This window comes from Squalius cephalus, assembly GCF_949319135.1.
Source record: "Squalius cephalus genome assembly, chromosome: 7".
NCBI classification, from domain to species: Eukaryota; Metazoa; Chordata; class Actinopteri; order Cypriniformes; family Leuciscidae; genus Squalius; species Squalius cephalus.
The window spans coordinates 17477083-17492895 of NC_137128.1; the positions used below are offsets into that span (position 1 = coordinate 17477083).

The 15813-nt window shown below is 39.4% G+C and overlaps 1 protein-coding gene across 2 annotated transcripts in view; it reads left to right on the forward strand.

Moving 5' to 3' along the window:
* Positions 1 to 15813, forward strand: part of mmp16b (matrix metallopeptidase 16b (membrane-inserted)) — a 38560-nt gene that overhangs the window by 16169 nt on the left and 6578 nt on the right. The window contains exons 3-7 of one of the 2 annotated variants that reach the window (XM_079875504.1): positions 702 to 821; positions 5047 to 5366; positions 13556 to 13717; positions 15173 to 15390; positions 15464 to 15602. In XM_079875504.1, the coding sequence (XP_079731630.1) occupies positions 702 to 821; positions 5047 to 5366; positions 13556 to 13717; positions 15173 to 15390; positions 15464 to 15602 (959 nt within the window). The remainder of the gene's footprint in view (positions 1 to 701; positions 822 to 5046; positions 5367 to 13555; positions 13718 to 15172; positions 15391 to 15463; positions 15603 to 15813) is intronic. The other variant, XM_079875505.1, reaches the window with a different exon arrangement.

Below are 15813 nucleotides of genomic sequence, written 5' to 3' on the forward strand. Positions count from 1 at the left end.
GAACACACCTACCGGGGAGGGGAGGGGTAATGTCACATCCTTGTCTTGTTTTGTTCTCTCTAGTCTTAGTTTTCATTGTAATTGTTTGTTGTAGTCCTAATCACACATGTGTTGTGGGTTTCTAATTAAGTACTCACTTGTTCACAGTTCCTTTGTGTATTTAAGACATTTGTTCCCTTTGTTCACTGTTGTTTATGTTAGTGTGGTTGTGCTAAGCTTTATTCCTGTGATCTCCTGCATGTTCTTTGTTAAATGTTTGGATTTATTAAAGATCTCCTTCGTCTTCGTGCGAACACAATGTGACAGACATTTTTTTTGTGTGTTAAATATTTGTATGCATGTCCAGCACATCTCCATCTCCATCTCCAGTATATATATATATATATATATATATATATATATATATATATATATATATACACACACACACACACACACACACACACACACACACACAACAACAACAACAACAGAGTAAACACAAGAACACTGATTCATTTTAAAATTCTGATGAGTATTCTGAATAATGAACACAGAACTGGCTATTTTTAAATCCATTAACTCTTTTAATGCCTTAAAGCTGTAACTTTAGCTAACCTAGTGTTTTGTTGTTGTTGTTGTTGTTGTTGTTGTTGTTGTTGTTGTTGTTGTTATTGAATGAAGGGCAGAAATAACCTCACTCCTCTTCTCTTCTCCTCTAGCTGGATGAAGAAACCCAGATGTGGAGTGCCAGACCAGCTTGAGGGCGTATCTGGATCCCGCAGGAAGAAGCGTTATGCACTAACTGGACAGAAGTGGCAACGCACACACATCACATACAGGTTAGAGAGAGACATGATGTCTCTGTTAGTGCGAATTACCTCATTTGATCTATAAATATAGCACAGACAAGATCTAAATGTATAACAACACTCTAAATAAGTTGTTTTAAATGTATAGTATACCCATTTTACATGATTATTTTTATGATATTTATTTTCCATATGGATATTAAGGAAACAACAGAAATTAAGGGATAGTTCACACAAAAAATGTACTTCTGTAATTATTTAATCACCTTTATGTTGGTCCAAGTGCATATGATGTTCTGCTGGCACTTTACAATAAGGCCCCATTAGTTAACATTAGTTAATGCATTAAACTAACAAATATTAATTAAGAAAGAGCAATACATTTGTTACAGTCTTTATGAATCTTTGTTAACATTAGTTAAAGAAAATCCAGCATGTTAGCTAACGTCCATTAAATAATATTAATGTAAATCAAACCATATATTTATTTTCCATAATGATATTAAGGAAAACAAATGTTATAATTGGAATTTCAATGCATTTGAAATACATATTTTTACAGTCTTACATGAGCGTATATGTTTTAACATATCGTCTCTGTTGGGCGGAAAAATTGCATGTCCAACTGGTACTTTTTAGGAACTGGAAAAAACACTGTATTTTTTTAAAAATAATTAAAGGGGGGGTGAAATGCTCATTTTCACTCAATCTCCTGTTAATCTTGAGTACCTATAGAGTAATATTGCATCCTTCATATCTCCAAAAAGTCTTTTGTTTTATTACATTTTTAACAGAAAGATAGGCTGTACCGAGTCTTTCCGGAAAAAAACGAGCGGCTGGGGGCGGGCCGTGTGGGCGAAGCTTAGCTGTGCTAATGCGCCGAGCTAACAACACACAGAGACATTTGTTCAACAGTTTTACTCACCGTTCCAACGCACGACCGCGAACCTTTATCATTGTGACTGCTCGATCCTTAAGCATTAGACGATCTGCAAATCCGTCGATATGGGCTTTGTTTATAAAACAATCATCGTCGAAATACAGGGAACAACAGTCTTACACAACTCCGTTTATGCTCAGGAAAACAAACTCCATCCACGGGTTCCTTAACGCTGGGTTCTTTGGGAATCTGTGCAGGGTTGTCTTGCCCTGGCAACCAAAAACACACTTCTTTGGTGACATTGACTTCCCAAAAGCCGGGCAGGGCGCTTTGATGGCGAACTGCTTTCACTCTCTTGCTCTGGTCTACGAGTGCGCGCGCGGCCGCGATCTTACCGGAGAAGTGCCCTTAGGACCCATATAAGGAAATTCCGCTCTATCTTACGTAAGACAGAGCCATACTCGAAAAAAACTTTCCGAAACTTGTGACAAACCGGAAGGAGTATTTTTGGAACAAAAATACTCCTTCAAACGTACAACTTAGTTTTTGAAACTTTGTCCATGTTTAGCATGGGAATCCAACTCTTTACCAGTGTAAAAAAATCAGTATGCATGAAATAGCATTTCACCCCCCCTTTAAACACTGTCGGTGCATCTTAGTTACCATGAATTTAAATGTACCGTATTAAAAGGATGTTCTATAATATGAATGTGTTTAGTATGAATGTAATCCAGACTTACTATATGCGCCATGTTGTTACTGTCACGTGACCTACCAGCGACAGTTTCACCGTCATTCATAAATCCTCTCCCGTGGCCTCATGGGATAGTAAAGTGTCCATCGAATGCACACTCCATATATCTCGGCGGAAGTAGTAGGTCTTTGGGGGACTTTTCGCCTACTGTTTTTCGAATACTATGAATTTGGAAATACTACTCTGTTGGCATACATACTTTGAACATAATGCTCTGTTGGCGTACTTCACATATTATGAATATGTATATAGAATATGAATATGTATTAGGGAAGTATGCCCAGTGGTGCAAACTATTTGAGTTATTGTAATTAGTTACTGTACTTGACTGAGTATCAAAGATATTAGCAACTTTTACTCTTTACTTGACTGCATTTTTTAACTGAAGTATATGAACTCTTTAATCTAATATTTGTGATGAGTAATGTTGTTACTATTTTGCATGGCACCTAACCTTTTGTGCAGCAGTTTATTTCTGCAACACAAGAAGTGATATCACTATCTACAGGGCATTGAAGGTACTAAATCTTATGCATTTTGCCTTTACTCACCCAAACTTGTCATCAAGGCTACTTTACGCGAACGCGAGTGCATTAGCCAAATTTGTTTAAAAGAAATTTCCTCAGGAATCACTTAAAAGAGGTGGACTGTAACTTTAAGTAAAGTTAGGGCTAAAAGGTTTGGTTACTATTATTTGAGATGAGCAACAGTTTACTGAACTTTGATCAACCAACACCTAATAGTTTGGAACAACAGACGTCCCTTAAATCGTCCCGTCTCTGCCATCCTACAGCGGATCCTGCACTGCAATGAAGACACAGCCAAGCATATAATAACCTCCAGCATTCACTCTTTAACCTTCAAGAAACATATTTGAATTCCCTGAAGATTACCTTCTAAAGGGCTCGGAGGAAATAGAGTGTTCTCTCACCTCAATTTAGACTTTCCCGGTTACAGCAGGCGATAACGGAAATGATTTATTCAAATCCTGCTTTTTTTAATTGATGGGCCACCTACGCAAATGGAATGTAAATGAAGACAGGCTTGGCAGTGAGTGACTGGCCTCTATAGAGAAAAGTCAGCTGAGATTTTCAGGGCCTCTCAGTCTGTTAGAGGAAGATAAAGACTTCAATGTGGGGAATTCAGCAAAGATGCCAGTCTAAGGGCAGTCGGTGAAATTCACTTTGGAAATGAAAATGCTCTCTCTTTTCTGTGATATTAACTTAACATTATGGTGAGGGTATTTTACTATGATATTTGATAGTGGTGGATTTCGATCAGTGGGAAGGTTTTGATGTTAATATCTGATTAAACGGAAAAAGAATTCTCACACTGACACAATCTCAAAACACCCCATTAATAGCACACATGAAACGAAGATTTTAATACAAGCACTCTAGTAAAGACAAACTCTCCCTAGTACCAGAAGAAACTGCAACATGAGCCTTTACATTTCCCACAATATTATGCTTAATGCAACTACTTTAACCATTTAGTAATACAAATTGACTCTCCGGCATGGGAAGTGGGTGTGCTAACAAGGATGTTACACATAATAGCTTCTAGCTTCAGTTGCTTGTGTGCCTCTTCAGTTGCTCGAGGTCAGGGGAGTGAGGTTTACTTGCACAGCTCTTACTAGTTGGCCTCCATTACACACGATTTGAACGTCTCTGGCACGGGAGATGGGCGCACTAACAAGAACGCTAAAGACCGAATCCTCTAGCGTCAGTCGCTAGTGCATCTCTTTAGGCCAGCTAGGGGAGTGATTTTTACACGCACAACTCTTACTAGTGGGCCTCCGTCACAGCTTTAGGGATTTTTTAAAGTTTACTCGACTGGAAAAATTTGTTACATCAGCTTAAATTTGGTCTGTGGTTTCAGCGAACATAACATAAGCTTTATATATTCAAAAGCAATCATGATGTATACTTGTGGATCCAAGCATTTGAAGCTAAACTAAATTTTAATATTGAATGGAAGCTTGTTTCCACCAGGAAATTAAAAAAAAAGTAATTGCGTGTTTGTTTCTCACAATTTAGGGCTTTTTTTCTTAGAATTGAAAGTTTATTTCTCACAATTGCAAGCATATATTTCACAATTGTCTTTATTTCTTGCAATTATGAGTTAATAGCTCGCACAAAAAAGAAAAAAAGTCTCGCAATTGCGAGAAAAAAAGGCAGAATTATGATATACAATGTCACAATTACCTTTTTTATTTTTTATTCCATAGTCGAAACAAGCTTCCATAATATCGCATTACTGGTGTAAAATGCTATTTTGGCGGACTTTACACTAAACAACTTAAATTTGTCTAACTCATGTATCAGTTAATTTATGTCAATTTATGTAATGGCAACTTTATTTGCATAACTTTTAAAAGTTTGTCTGACAAAATGGAAGTTGAAAGTTAACGGTGTAGAACATGTAAACAATTTTAAATCACAACACAAGTAAAAATATATTTTAGATCCTTTTAGAAATTAAAGGGGATAGTTCATCCAATTTTTTTTAATTAGGTAATCATTTAATCACCCTCATGCTGTTCCAAACTTAGTCTTAATGTTTGCTAGAGAGTTCAACTCCACTGCTAAATAATGTTTTTTTTCTGTTTGTTTTTCTAGCATTAAAAATGTGACTCCCAAAGTGGGAGCACGAGAAACACATGAGGCCATCCGCCGGGCGTTCGACGTATGGCAAGGCGTCACGCCGCTACGCTTTGAGGCCGTGCCCTACAGCGCTCTGGAGAGTGGCAAACGCGACGTCGACATCACCATCATCTTTGCCTCTGGTTTCCATGGTGACAGCTCTCCTTTTGATGGAGAAGGAGGCTTCCTGGCACATGCTTATTTCCCAGGGCCGGGCATAGGGGGCGACACACACTTTGACTCAGACGAACCCTGGACGCTGGGCAACCCAAACCATGATGGTGAGAGAACGGCAGGTTAGGCCACATTTTCAATTTCAACAATTAACAAACAATAAAGTTGCCATTTCAGCAATGCAAATGTGACAGAACAGCTAAATCTTTAATGGCATCTGGAGACTTTAACAAGTACCACTGAAAAATAAATGACTTTAGGAAGTGTAATGACTAAAACCAACACTAATTCTGCAAAATAAGACTCATTTAAAGTAATTAGTGCTATAATTTACAGGCTGAAATTAGTGTTTTAATGAACTGCCGTTTGTAGCTTTTTACATATTAAGGTGGAGAATTCACTAAACTGCTGCACCACCTGCTCATAGTATCTCACCGGGGCATTTTCTAACCAGCTTAAGCAGCCACAAAATGTAATGAAGCCGTTAGTGAAGTATGTAATTTGCTAACACCAATAAAGTTCTAAGTGTTAACATTAGTTGATGCATAGCAGCATATCATGAACATTACTTTTACAGCCATATTTATGATCAATGGCAGGGCAGAGTAATAGCTGTGAATTCTGTACAAACTTTGTTTTACAGACCCCAAGTTAGCACAGACGCTACCAAATCTAACATTCACATAAACACTGTTTCTGAACTCGATGAAATGCCTTCTTTGTAGTCTTCCAGGAATGAACACATCACAATATTAATCATTTAAATAATTCCTGCCCAAGGCATATGCTAAAAGGGGCGATGCCTGGTTGAGTTGCATTAGAATTGTGTTCAAACTTGAAGTTATGGTAAGTGGTGGTGTCATGATTCTGCCTTCTAGTCTTTGATTTTCCCTGGTCTTGAGGCAGGATCATGACAGACCCATGTTTTATGTGTAAGCACATGGCCATTTGTTTGGGCTGTGTGCTTGCGTTGTCTTGTCACCTCACCCCGCCCCCTTGTTATCTCATCTTGTAATCATTAGATCGTTGCTTTCACCTGTGTTCCTGATTAGTTTGCTCCCTATTTAATCCCCTCATGTTTTCTGTCCTGTGTCGGTACATTGTCTAACATTGCGTGTTATTCATTGTGAAACCTTGTGAGTATCCTGTCAAGAGTATTGTCTAGAGAAAGTTCTGTTTTTGCTGTTTGTTTATAGTCTAGTTAATTGTCAGAGTCATGGTCTAGTTTAGTCACTCGTAGTCCTGTCTTGTCTTGTTTTGCCCCCTCGTGGGCTTTGTTTTTCCTGTTATTTGTACAATAAACTGTGTTGCTGTGACTACTGTCTGCAATTGGGTTCATCTCCACACACCCCCATGACAGGTGGGACATTTCTGAAACACACTTAAAGCAGAGTTAACTTATCACAACACACTGGTCGACAGCTGACCAATTAGAGTGCATGTGCTTACCAGAAGGAGTGGCTTCATAGAGACAGGAACTAAACAGAGTGTTACTAACAGACTGTGAAGAGAGTTGCTGCAACAATGTCAAATATGTGAAAAATAATGTTTTTTTCTTTCTTCTGAACATTCAAGCATGAAACCCTATCCTAGTAGACACCAAAGACAAAATCAAGACATTACAAAAGGGCATAGTAGGTCCCCTTTAAAATAACATTTTTCTATTTTAACATATTTTAAAAAGTACAATTTTTCCTGTGATGCAAAGCAGGGAACCCCTTCTCTGGTTCCCTGAGAAGGGGAACGAGACACTGCGTCCTAGGACGCTAATGGGGAATGCCTCTGGCATGACCGGTGTCTGAAGCACGTGTCAAAGCACGACAATAACATTGGCCGGCGACAGCCTATAACGTTACTACTGGTATGACCAGAGTATAAATAGGGTGCCTCTAGTACATGTCATTCACTTGTCTGAAGGAGACATGGGCAGGCATGCCTGAAGCATGGCAAAGGGACACAGTGTCTCCCTTCTCAGGGAGCCATGGTTACATTCGTAACCCGAGTCATTCCCTTTCGAATGGGAACTCGCACTGCATCCTAGGCACTAATGGGGAACAAATGCCCACGAATCCTGAAGGAATGAGTGACGTATGGCTGACATAAGTCAGGGACTTCTACAGAATGGATCCGGAGTCACCGTCCTAGCATTGCTAACCAGTGGTCGTCGTGACTCAATTCCCTAGGGCCAAACACCCTGGCTAAATAGAGCTTAGCTCAGGGCCTGGTATTCAAAGAATACCTTAAACTGAATATGGCCAAGGATATAAATATATCCGGCTAGTCGCCACAGCGGACACACCCCTGACGAGTGGAGGTCTCACATGGGGAAACCTAGCAACACTCAGGGGAGTTCTCAGAGCAGAGGCCTCAGCAAGGTGACTCTCTAAAGCGAGAGAAGGCCTAGCTACGGTCTACACAAAGGACTGCTTACAAGGAGGCTCAAAGGAGCCTGATATATATGAAAACTGCTATCCAGGCGGAGCTCTGGGGGCGGAGGCCTCAGCAGGACTACTCTCTAAAGTGAGAGGAAGCTTAGCAATGCCACCTTAAAGACAGTTAACCAGGGAGGATCCAAAAAGAGCCTAGAACCAAATCCACGGCCTCCATGAAGACAGGTTTCAGATAACAACCATCTATAGCGAGAGGAAGACTAGCTACACTCTACACTAAAAGACCACCTCACCAATGAGGCTCACATAGAGCCCTACAACTCAATATTGCTATCCAAGCGGAGCTCTGGGGAGCGGAGGTCTCAGCAGAATGACTCTAGAGCGAGAGGAGGCCTAACAAAACTCCACCTTATAGACAGTTCCACCAAGGAGGCTCACAGAGAGCCATACCACTCAATGTCACTGTCTTTAACGGAATTATGCTGAAGTCAGAACGAGCTCATTACAGGGAGCAGAGGACCTTGCCCATAACAGGGAAGGTTCTATTCTATTCAAGGTTCCTAAATGACCAATGGGAGCTACCAGCTAAGGCTAGCTACAACCATTGTAAAACCTGTAAAATGATTTGGTCTCTAGGCTCCAGTTCTCTGAGGTACCGTACAACAGGAGGGGTTCGCCCAAGGCAAACAGAGACCAGAAGCAATCCTTGGTCTCAGATCACAAGAAAGTTTAAGGGGGCTAGGCAAAAGTGCTAGCTGCACCATTATAAATCCTCAACTGAGACTCCAGCAACAAACCAAGCTCTCTCATAGGGAGTTGGAAATCCTACTATTGAAAACTACCATGAAAACATTGCCATCAAGGGGAGCCAGCAGAGTGCAAGCTGCGACCACTCGGAAACAATGTCTTCATAGGATCTCAAAAACTCCAACACTCCCGAAGGTGCCTTGCAACAAAGAAGGGTTCACAACCTGTGGCGAAAACCCACTTCCTGTCGGGTTCTCGAGATCAAAAGAGCTCATCCCAGGGACTGGAAGACCCCGCTTCAACACTTCCTCCAGCTCTTCCGGGGGGATACCAAGGTGTTCCCAGGCCATCTGGGAGACATAATCCCTCTAGCGTGTCCTAGGTCTTCCCCGGGGTCTCCGGGGAAGTTCAAAAAAGGAGGAGCCAGCTGAGGTGGCACAGACATCTATTTCGGATGCCTTCTGGACGCCTTCCCGCGGAGGCATCCAGGAGGCATCCGGAATAGATGCCTGTGCCACCTCAGCTGGCTCCTGCTTTTTTGAACAGTAATGTATAAATAAGTGTTAGATTTTGTATGGTCTGTGCTAACTTGAGATCTGTAAAAATGTTTTCTGCAAGATGGTATAGATCAAATCTACTGATCATTGCTTTAATTGGTATCTCTGTTCATGTATTTTTGCATTTACTTCGATTACTTTGCCCTGTTGAAGCATTACAACACATTTTTATTAATTTTACAACAGACATGGCAGCTTTCTATTACTGCCCATAGTATCATGTGGTAAAATGGATTCTACTGGTTTCTCAAACTTTTCTAATGATCATGGCAGTAAATGGTGGCCATATATCCAGACATATATCCATGTGATGTAGTCAAGCTACATCAAGTTTGACATTTGACAAGTCTATTCTAGATCGCATTGGTGGAATGGAGTTGCACAGTCCTGATAAAACCGGCCTGCGAGATGGGGAATTGTGGCATGCAAATAGTGTTCAGCACATTTTTGAGTCATGGTACGATTGATATATTTCCTTTAGTGAATCAGGTGCTAAAACAAGGCAAGTAAACAATTCTATCATTGGTCGCAATTGATTCTTAAGTTATTCTTCCCTGAATAAGTCTGTGTATGCGCGTTCATGTTTGTGTGCATGTCAGGTGTCTGCTTTGTTTGATATATAGTATTTGCATTACGGTTGCGCCCATTAAATGAGAGGTAATCAGATCCATCTCTTCACTGTGAGCCGCACTTAGAGGCACTCAGCTTTAATTACCTGGGCCGACTGGATGCAGAGAGCTTTTAAGATGCTCATCTCCTTTCACAAAATGTCTCAGTCGAGACAGTAATAAATGGCTGCGAATACATTCGCTACTGGCATTTTTACTGCCACCTGCACTCTTCGGCTATTTGTTTTGCTGCTGTCTCTGATGTTACACGTGCCTGGCATAATAGCTTCCCGTGGTTTCAGCCAGGCTTCATTAGTCACCACAGTCCATATGGACAACACGGTGGTTTTCTTTATGTTAAGGATGATTGCCATCAGCATGTAATATAGAATAAGCAGCAATTAGGGGATTATTTTTGATGAGTCATTTAGAAAGCCTCCCCAACATTCACTCATTGTTACTGTACCAGATCTGTTTTGTGAGGGGTCAGTGAAGATGACAAGATGACCCTTTACACAAAGTGCAAAAAAAGTTACCCAAAAATTGATGTTCTACACCTGTATGACTTTCTTTCGTGAGTGCAACACAAAATGAGATGAGTCAACTACTCTTTTGGTCACACTTTATATTAGGTGGCCTTAACTACTTACATTAAATACATACACAACTATGTATTTACTTTGTAAATAAGTCCCACATTTACTTCTAATGAGTTTGAAGAATGTTAGGTTTAGGAGTTAGGGTTAGGATTAGGATTGAGTTAATTTTTGGGGTAAGGGTTTGGGTTACAGTTAGAGGTAAAGTAACAGTGTAACTACAAATTAGTAATTAAATGTGAGTACTTTTAATGTAATTACAATGCACCAACATGTATGCACATAATAAGTAAATTGTATCAATTGCTTAAAGGGTTAGTTCACCCAAAAATGAAAATTCTGTCAGTAATTACTCACCCTCATGTTGCTCCAACCCCATAAGACCTTCGTTCATCTTCAGAACACAAATTAAGATATTTTTGATGAAACCTGAGAGCTGGATCACTCCTCCATAGGCTTCTAAGACATTATAACTTGCTTTATAATGTTTTTTTTCACGTAGTAAAACAGCACAGCGCATCTGTGTTGTACGTCACATGTAGGCTCACTATTGGCCGACGCTGGTCATGTGTGTGATGCGTGTGACCTACAACACAGATGCGCTGCGCTGCTTCACTACGTGAAAAAACCCCAGAGAGAAGGAAATGAATAGTGGAATAAAGTCTTTTTTTTTTTTTTTTTTTGCGCACAAAAAGTATTCACATCGCTTGATAAACTTACGATTGAGCCACTGTAGTCACGGACTATATTAACAATGTCTTTAATAACTTTTCTGGGCCAGCAAGTTATAATGTCTTAGAAGCCTTTGGAGGAGTGATCCAGCTCTCAGATTTAATCAATAATATCTTAATTTGTGTTCCGAAGATGAACGAAGGTCTTACAGGGTTGGAACAACATGAGGGTGAGTAATTACTGACAGAATTTTCATTTTTGGGTGAACTAACCCTTTAAGTACATATAAATAAAAAGCGGGACCACTCTTTTCTATATAATGAAAGTGAATGTAGATTTGAGCGTCAAGCTAAAAAAATTTCAAAAATGCACCATAAAAGTATCATAACAATTGAATAGTCCATATGACGTGTGGTTCTATATTGTTTTTGAAACCAAAAGATAGCTTTTCTGTGAGAAACTGATCTGAAATTTCAGTCTGTTCAGGGGCCGTATTCACAAAGCATTTTATCTTACCACATACTCCTAAATCGCACTAAAATATTTTAGCTAGGAGTTTTCTCTTAAAAGTTATTCACAACGCCTTTCAGACCTACTCTTAGTAAAGAAAAATGACAACTCCTAAACTAAGAGTGAGTCTTCGTTGCTATGGATGACGTCATTACTCATGCACGAGCTTGACTGAAGTGACCACTTTGATTGGCTGATGATTGTAACGCGGGAATGATTCCAAACACCTCCCCTACGATGATGAGTGACAGGTGACAGGTCTGAGAATGCGTGCGCTACACAAGTAGTGCGAAGGACGGAAGATGATGAATAACTGAATAAATAGCCTAAATGAATAAAGAGTAAGGCAAAACAAATAGGCTATAGCCTAATGAAACATATGGATTGATGCAATATCTTTGCAACATTATTGAATTAATCTGTCACTATATGCCTCTGCCTACGTTTGCAAAGAGAAGAACATTTTAATTTGATTCACAATGAAACATTACAATTAGTTTACATGCAATGAGTAGCCTAGTTTTGGTTGTTGGTGGCGTTATTGCATCCCTAGTTATGCCTGCAATGCAAAATTGTTCCCTCGCGATTGGAAGCTCCTGTAGCCGCCGCATACGCATTTCAAAACATCGCAACGTGAAATGCCACAAAAAGCGGTTTGTGAATAGGTCTTAGTGAGTTAAGAGTCCTCTCGACTTCTTTTAAGCTGTCCCAGGCTTAGGTGCTACTTTTAGGGCTAAAATGCTTTGTGAATTACTCTTAGTCAAAAAAATTAGGAGTCCTAAAGTTACGAGTGACACGCCCATTATTTTTAGGAGTTGCTCCTAAATTCGCCAGTTAGGAGCTACTTTTAGCCTTAAAATTCTTTGTGAATACGGCCCCTGATCTGTACACTTTATAGCACAATTTTAAAAATAGTAATTGTTACGAAAATAATATATTAGAATATTATACTTAAGTGCCAACTGAGTGTAATGTTTTCGGGCAAAATTATTGCTTGTTAAGTGCAATTAAATCAAAATGTATTACAGTTTAAATTCATATTTAAATGAACTTAAGAGTGATTTTGAGCCACCTACTGTAAGTAGGATCATCTTTATATGTAATTTCATAGTTACTTCTGTTTTGTCTTTGAAATATGGTGAAGGTTTACTGCCATGGCAAGCATTTGTGGTAAACTAAAATATACATTAATGTAATTTCGATTGAAACATGTATGTCATGTGTCAGGCTTCTTGGGTGGATGAAGTAGGAGACGAACACGAAGATTATGAATTCCAAGGTTTTAATTCTCAATATTAAACAAATACAAACAAAAAGGGAGCGTGCGCTCAGAACATAGATAAACCTAACATTAAACATTGACCGACACAGAAGACTGAAAGACAGGAACTTAAATACACAGATGACAACGAGTGAAGACAGGTGACGGTGATGAAGAACAATGGCTAATAACTAAACACAGGTGATGCAGATGATGATGATGATGAAGACCAGGTGCAGGTGATGATGACTGGGAATTCTGGGAAGTGTAGTGCAGACAGGACGATGACAGACGGTGAATGTGACATCATGCATGTACATTTATTTTTAATTGCACATTTGTAAAGATGAAGTTGCAATTTAGTACAATTAAAATATATTAAATTATATATGTAATATAGAATAACACACTACAGTTGAAATTATAATTATGATACTTTACATGTGTTAGGGAACACATCAACATATGTGTACTTTTTTATTCAAAATGTACTTTAAACATAAAAGTTTGACTTCATTACAAAGTGTGTCTCTTTTTGAAAATACACTTTATTTTATTTATATTATATTATCTGCCAGTACAGTTTTCAAAAACATACTTTTAATATTTTACTTCTACCACAAGTGAACATTCAAGACAATATTTTTGCTGAGAAGGATATCTTGCATAACATTTTCATTCATCATTAGTTCAAGATGGAATATTCCAGTTTTGTTGTATGATTTAAAGCAATGTGGGAACTGTTTTGCATTCTGTTTCCAAAGCTACTGTTTCTGTCATGCCCACACACACCGTTCACTTGCACATTACAACATTAAGATGGATCTCAGGTCAAGCACTTGTGTAGTGAGTCATAATGCCTGATACTTTTCATAAATAAGAACACAAGCATGACAAAAAAACAACAACAACAACTACAACAAAGCAAATCCTGTGTATTGTATTTTCACTGTTGTTTTCTACTCCTTAGGTAATGACTTGTTCCTTGTGGCGGTCCACGAGCTTGGTCATGCTTTGGGATTGGAACATTCGAATGATCCTACGGCTATAATGGCTCCATTCTATCAGTATATGGACACTGAGAGCTTCAAACTGCCTCATGATGATCTCCAGGGCATCCAGAAAATATATGGTGCGTTTAAACCTGTTTACAGCATTACTATTACAATTTTTTTTTCTTTTACAATCGCTAGGACACATTTCTCCATATCCGAGGCATGGTGCCCAGGTTATTATAAAAACATGGTGGTGGGCTTATTTGATTTAGACCAGTAAGCAATTACCTTTCAACCAATAAGAGCAGCCTAGCAACACCCATAATACTCAAACAACCACATAGCAACACACTAAAAACATGCATATTAAAAAAGTTTTAATTTGTATTTTGTTACTAAACTTTCAAGGATTTAACAGAATTGTAAAGGGCAGAAAGCGATGCTTAAGAATGTAGTGTAATGACGAAGTGTTGACAACTTAGTGTTAACTAATAATTGTTGCAAACCGGGACTACCAACAAAATATTAGTGCATTCCTAGAACTGGGCGTCGTTACACTACATCCTTATGCTTCGCTTTCTGCCAGGACTTTTACGTGCTTTTCCCTAATCACGGAAGTGACCTCGACGTCCGGGTTAGCGGTAGCATTAGCCATCAGGCAAGTGTTATTTAAATAAACTCCTGATGTACTTACAAACTATCCAATGCCTAGTTTTATGAGGACAGAACCTATTTGTACTACTGTAGAAGTTTGGTACCATTCTGGGCATTATTAGTGGGGTAATTTACGAGATACAGCCTGGTGTATTCCTCTATTCAGCCTCTATTCTAAGAAATCCATTAGCGCCTGCACTAAGCCATTCGGCTGATATCTCTAAATAAGCTCTAACTTTAATAATGTTCGACCAAGGAAAAAAGGCTTCGGGGGATAGGGGGGTGTTTGGCTCGAGGTCATGGTGCAAAGGACCCTAGGTTGATTTTACTCTGAACCATCCCTTTAAGTGGCATAAGAAACAAGCATATCCTTTTTGTAATCGTTTGCAAATATGTTATATAAGGGACGTTGAAAGTGATGTTCTATTTTTGATCTATTGATTTATTCAAAGACATATTTAAAATGCAATTCATACATACAATGACATACCTTTTATATGATGAGCATGTTTCAGCATCCTGATGTCATACTGAAGAAAAAAGCCATTAAAAAGAAAGAAATAATTGAAAAGAAAACCGTATGTATTTCCATTACTACTGGAGCTGCCAGTTTCAAGTGATTATTAAACGGCAAGAACAAACTCTGCAAAAGCAGAAGCCCGTCCTGTGCACTCAGTGTCCAAATTCAATCACTTGTTTTCATTCACTCCTTCAAGTGAACTCTATTAGTGGAGTAATGTAGGGAATAGTGAATGAGAGTATAGGGGGCACACTGCTAATGGTTAAGTCATTACATTTCTTGAAAATGGTATAATAGTTTTTCACAACCACATGAAATACAAAGTGTACATTTATTTGCCACATGTGTTTTCATCTAGATTTTGAAAATAGTTTTTCCTTTTCCTATTTGTGATTTGAATTCTTCATTACTTCTGCAGGTCCTCCAGACAAAAACCCTCAGCCAACACGATTGCTCACGACCGCTACGCCTCCTCGCCTGCACCCGCCGACTGACCCTCGAAAGCAGGACCGCCAGGGTCGCCCTCATCGCCCTCCGCAGAAGTCCAAACCCACCCACCCCAACTCCAAACCCAACATTTGCGATGGAGGATTCAACACTCTGGCAATCCTACGACAGGAGCTGTTTGTCTTCAAGGTATGACTAATGAACAGCTTCACAGAGAATTAGTGCCGTATAAAGTTTCCTAACACCAGTGCGCTCTTATTAGGATCAGTGGTTCTGGAGGGTGCGAGATAATTCTGTGGTGCCTGGATACCCAATGCAAATAAGCTACTTCTGGAGAGGTCTGCCTCCCAAGATCGATGCTGTCTACGAAAACAGCGAGGGGAGATTTGTCTTCTTCAAAGGTAAGATGTTTCTCCTTCTGACTTTTAAATCTTACAGCCTAAATATAGACGTGAATATGTGAGGGAAAGGCCTCAGCTTTCAGGGTCTATTAAAACTGTGGAAGCTTGTTTCTGCCAAGGTAATGGATGGGGCAATGTTAATGTATTGGCGGAATAGATCTGCTACGCTCCTGCTGCTGCAGAGCAAGTACTGAGACTTGCTACAGTAAAT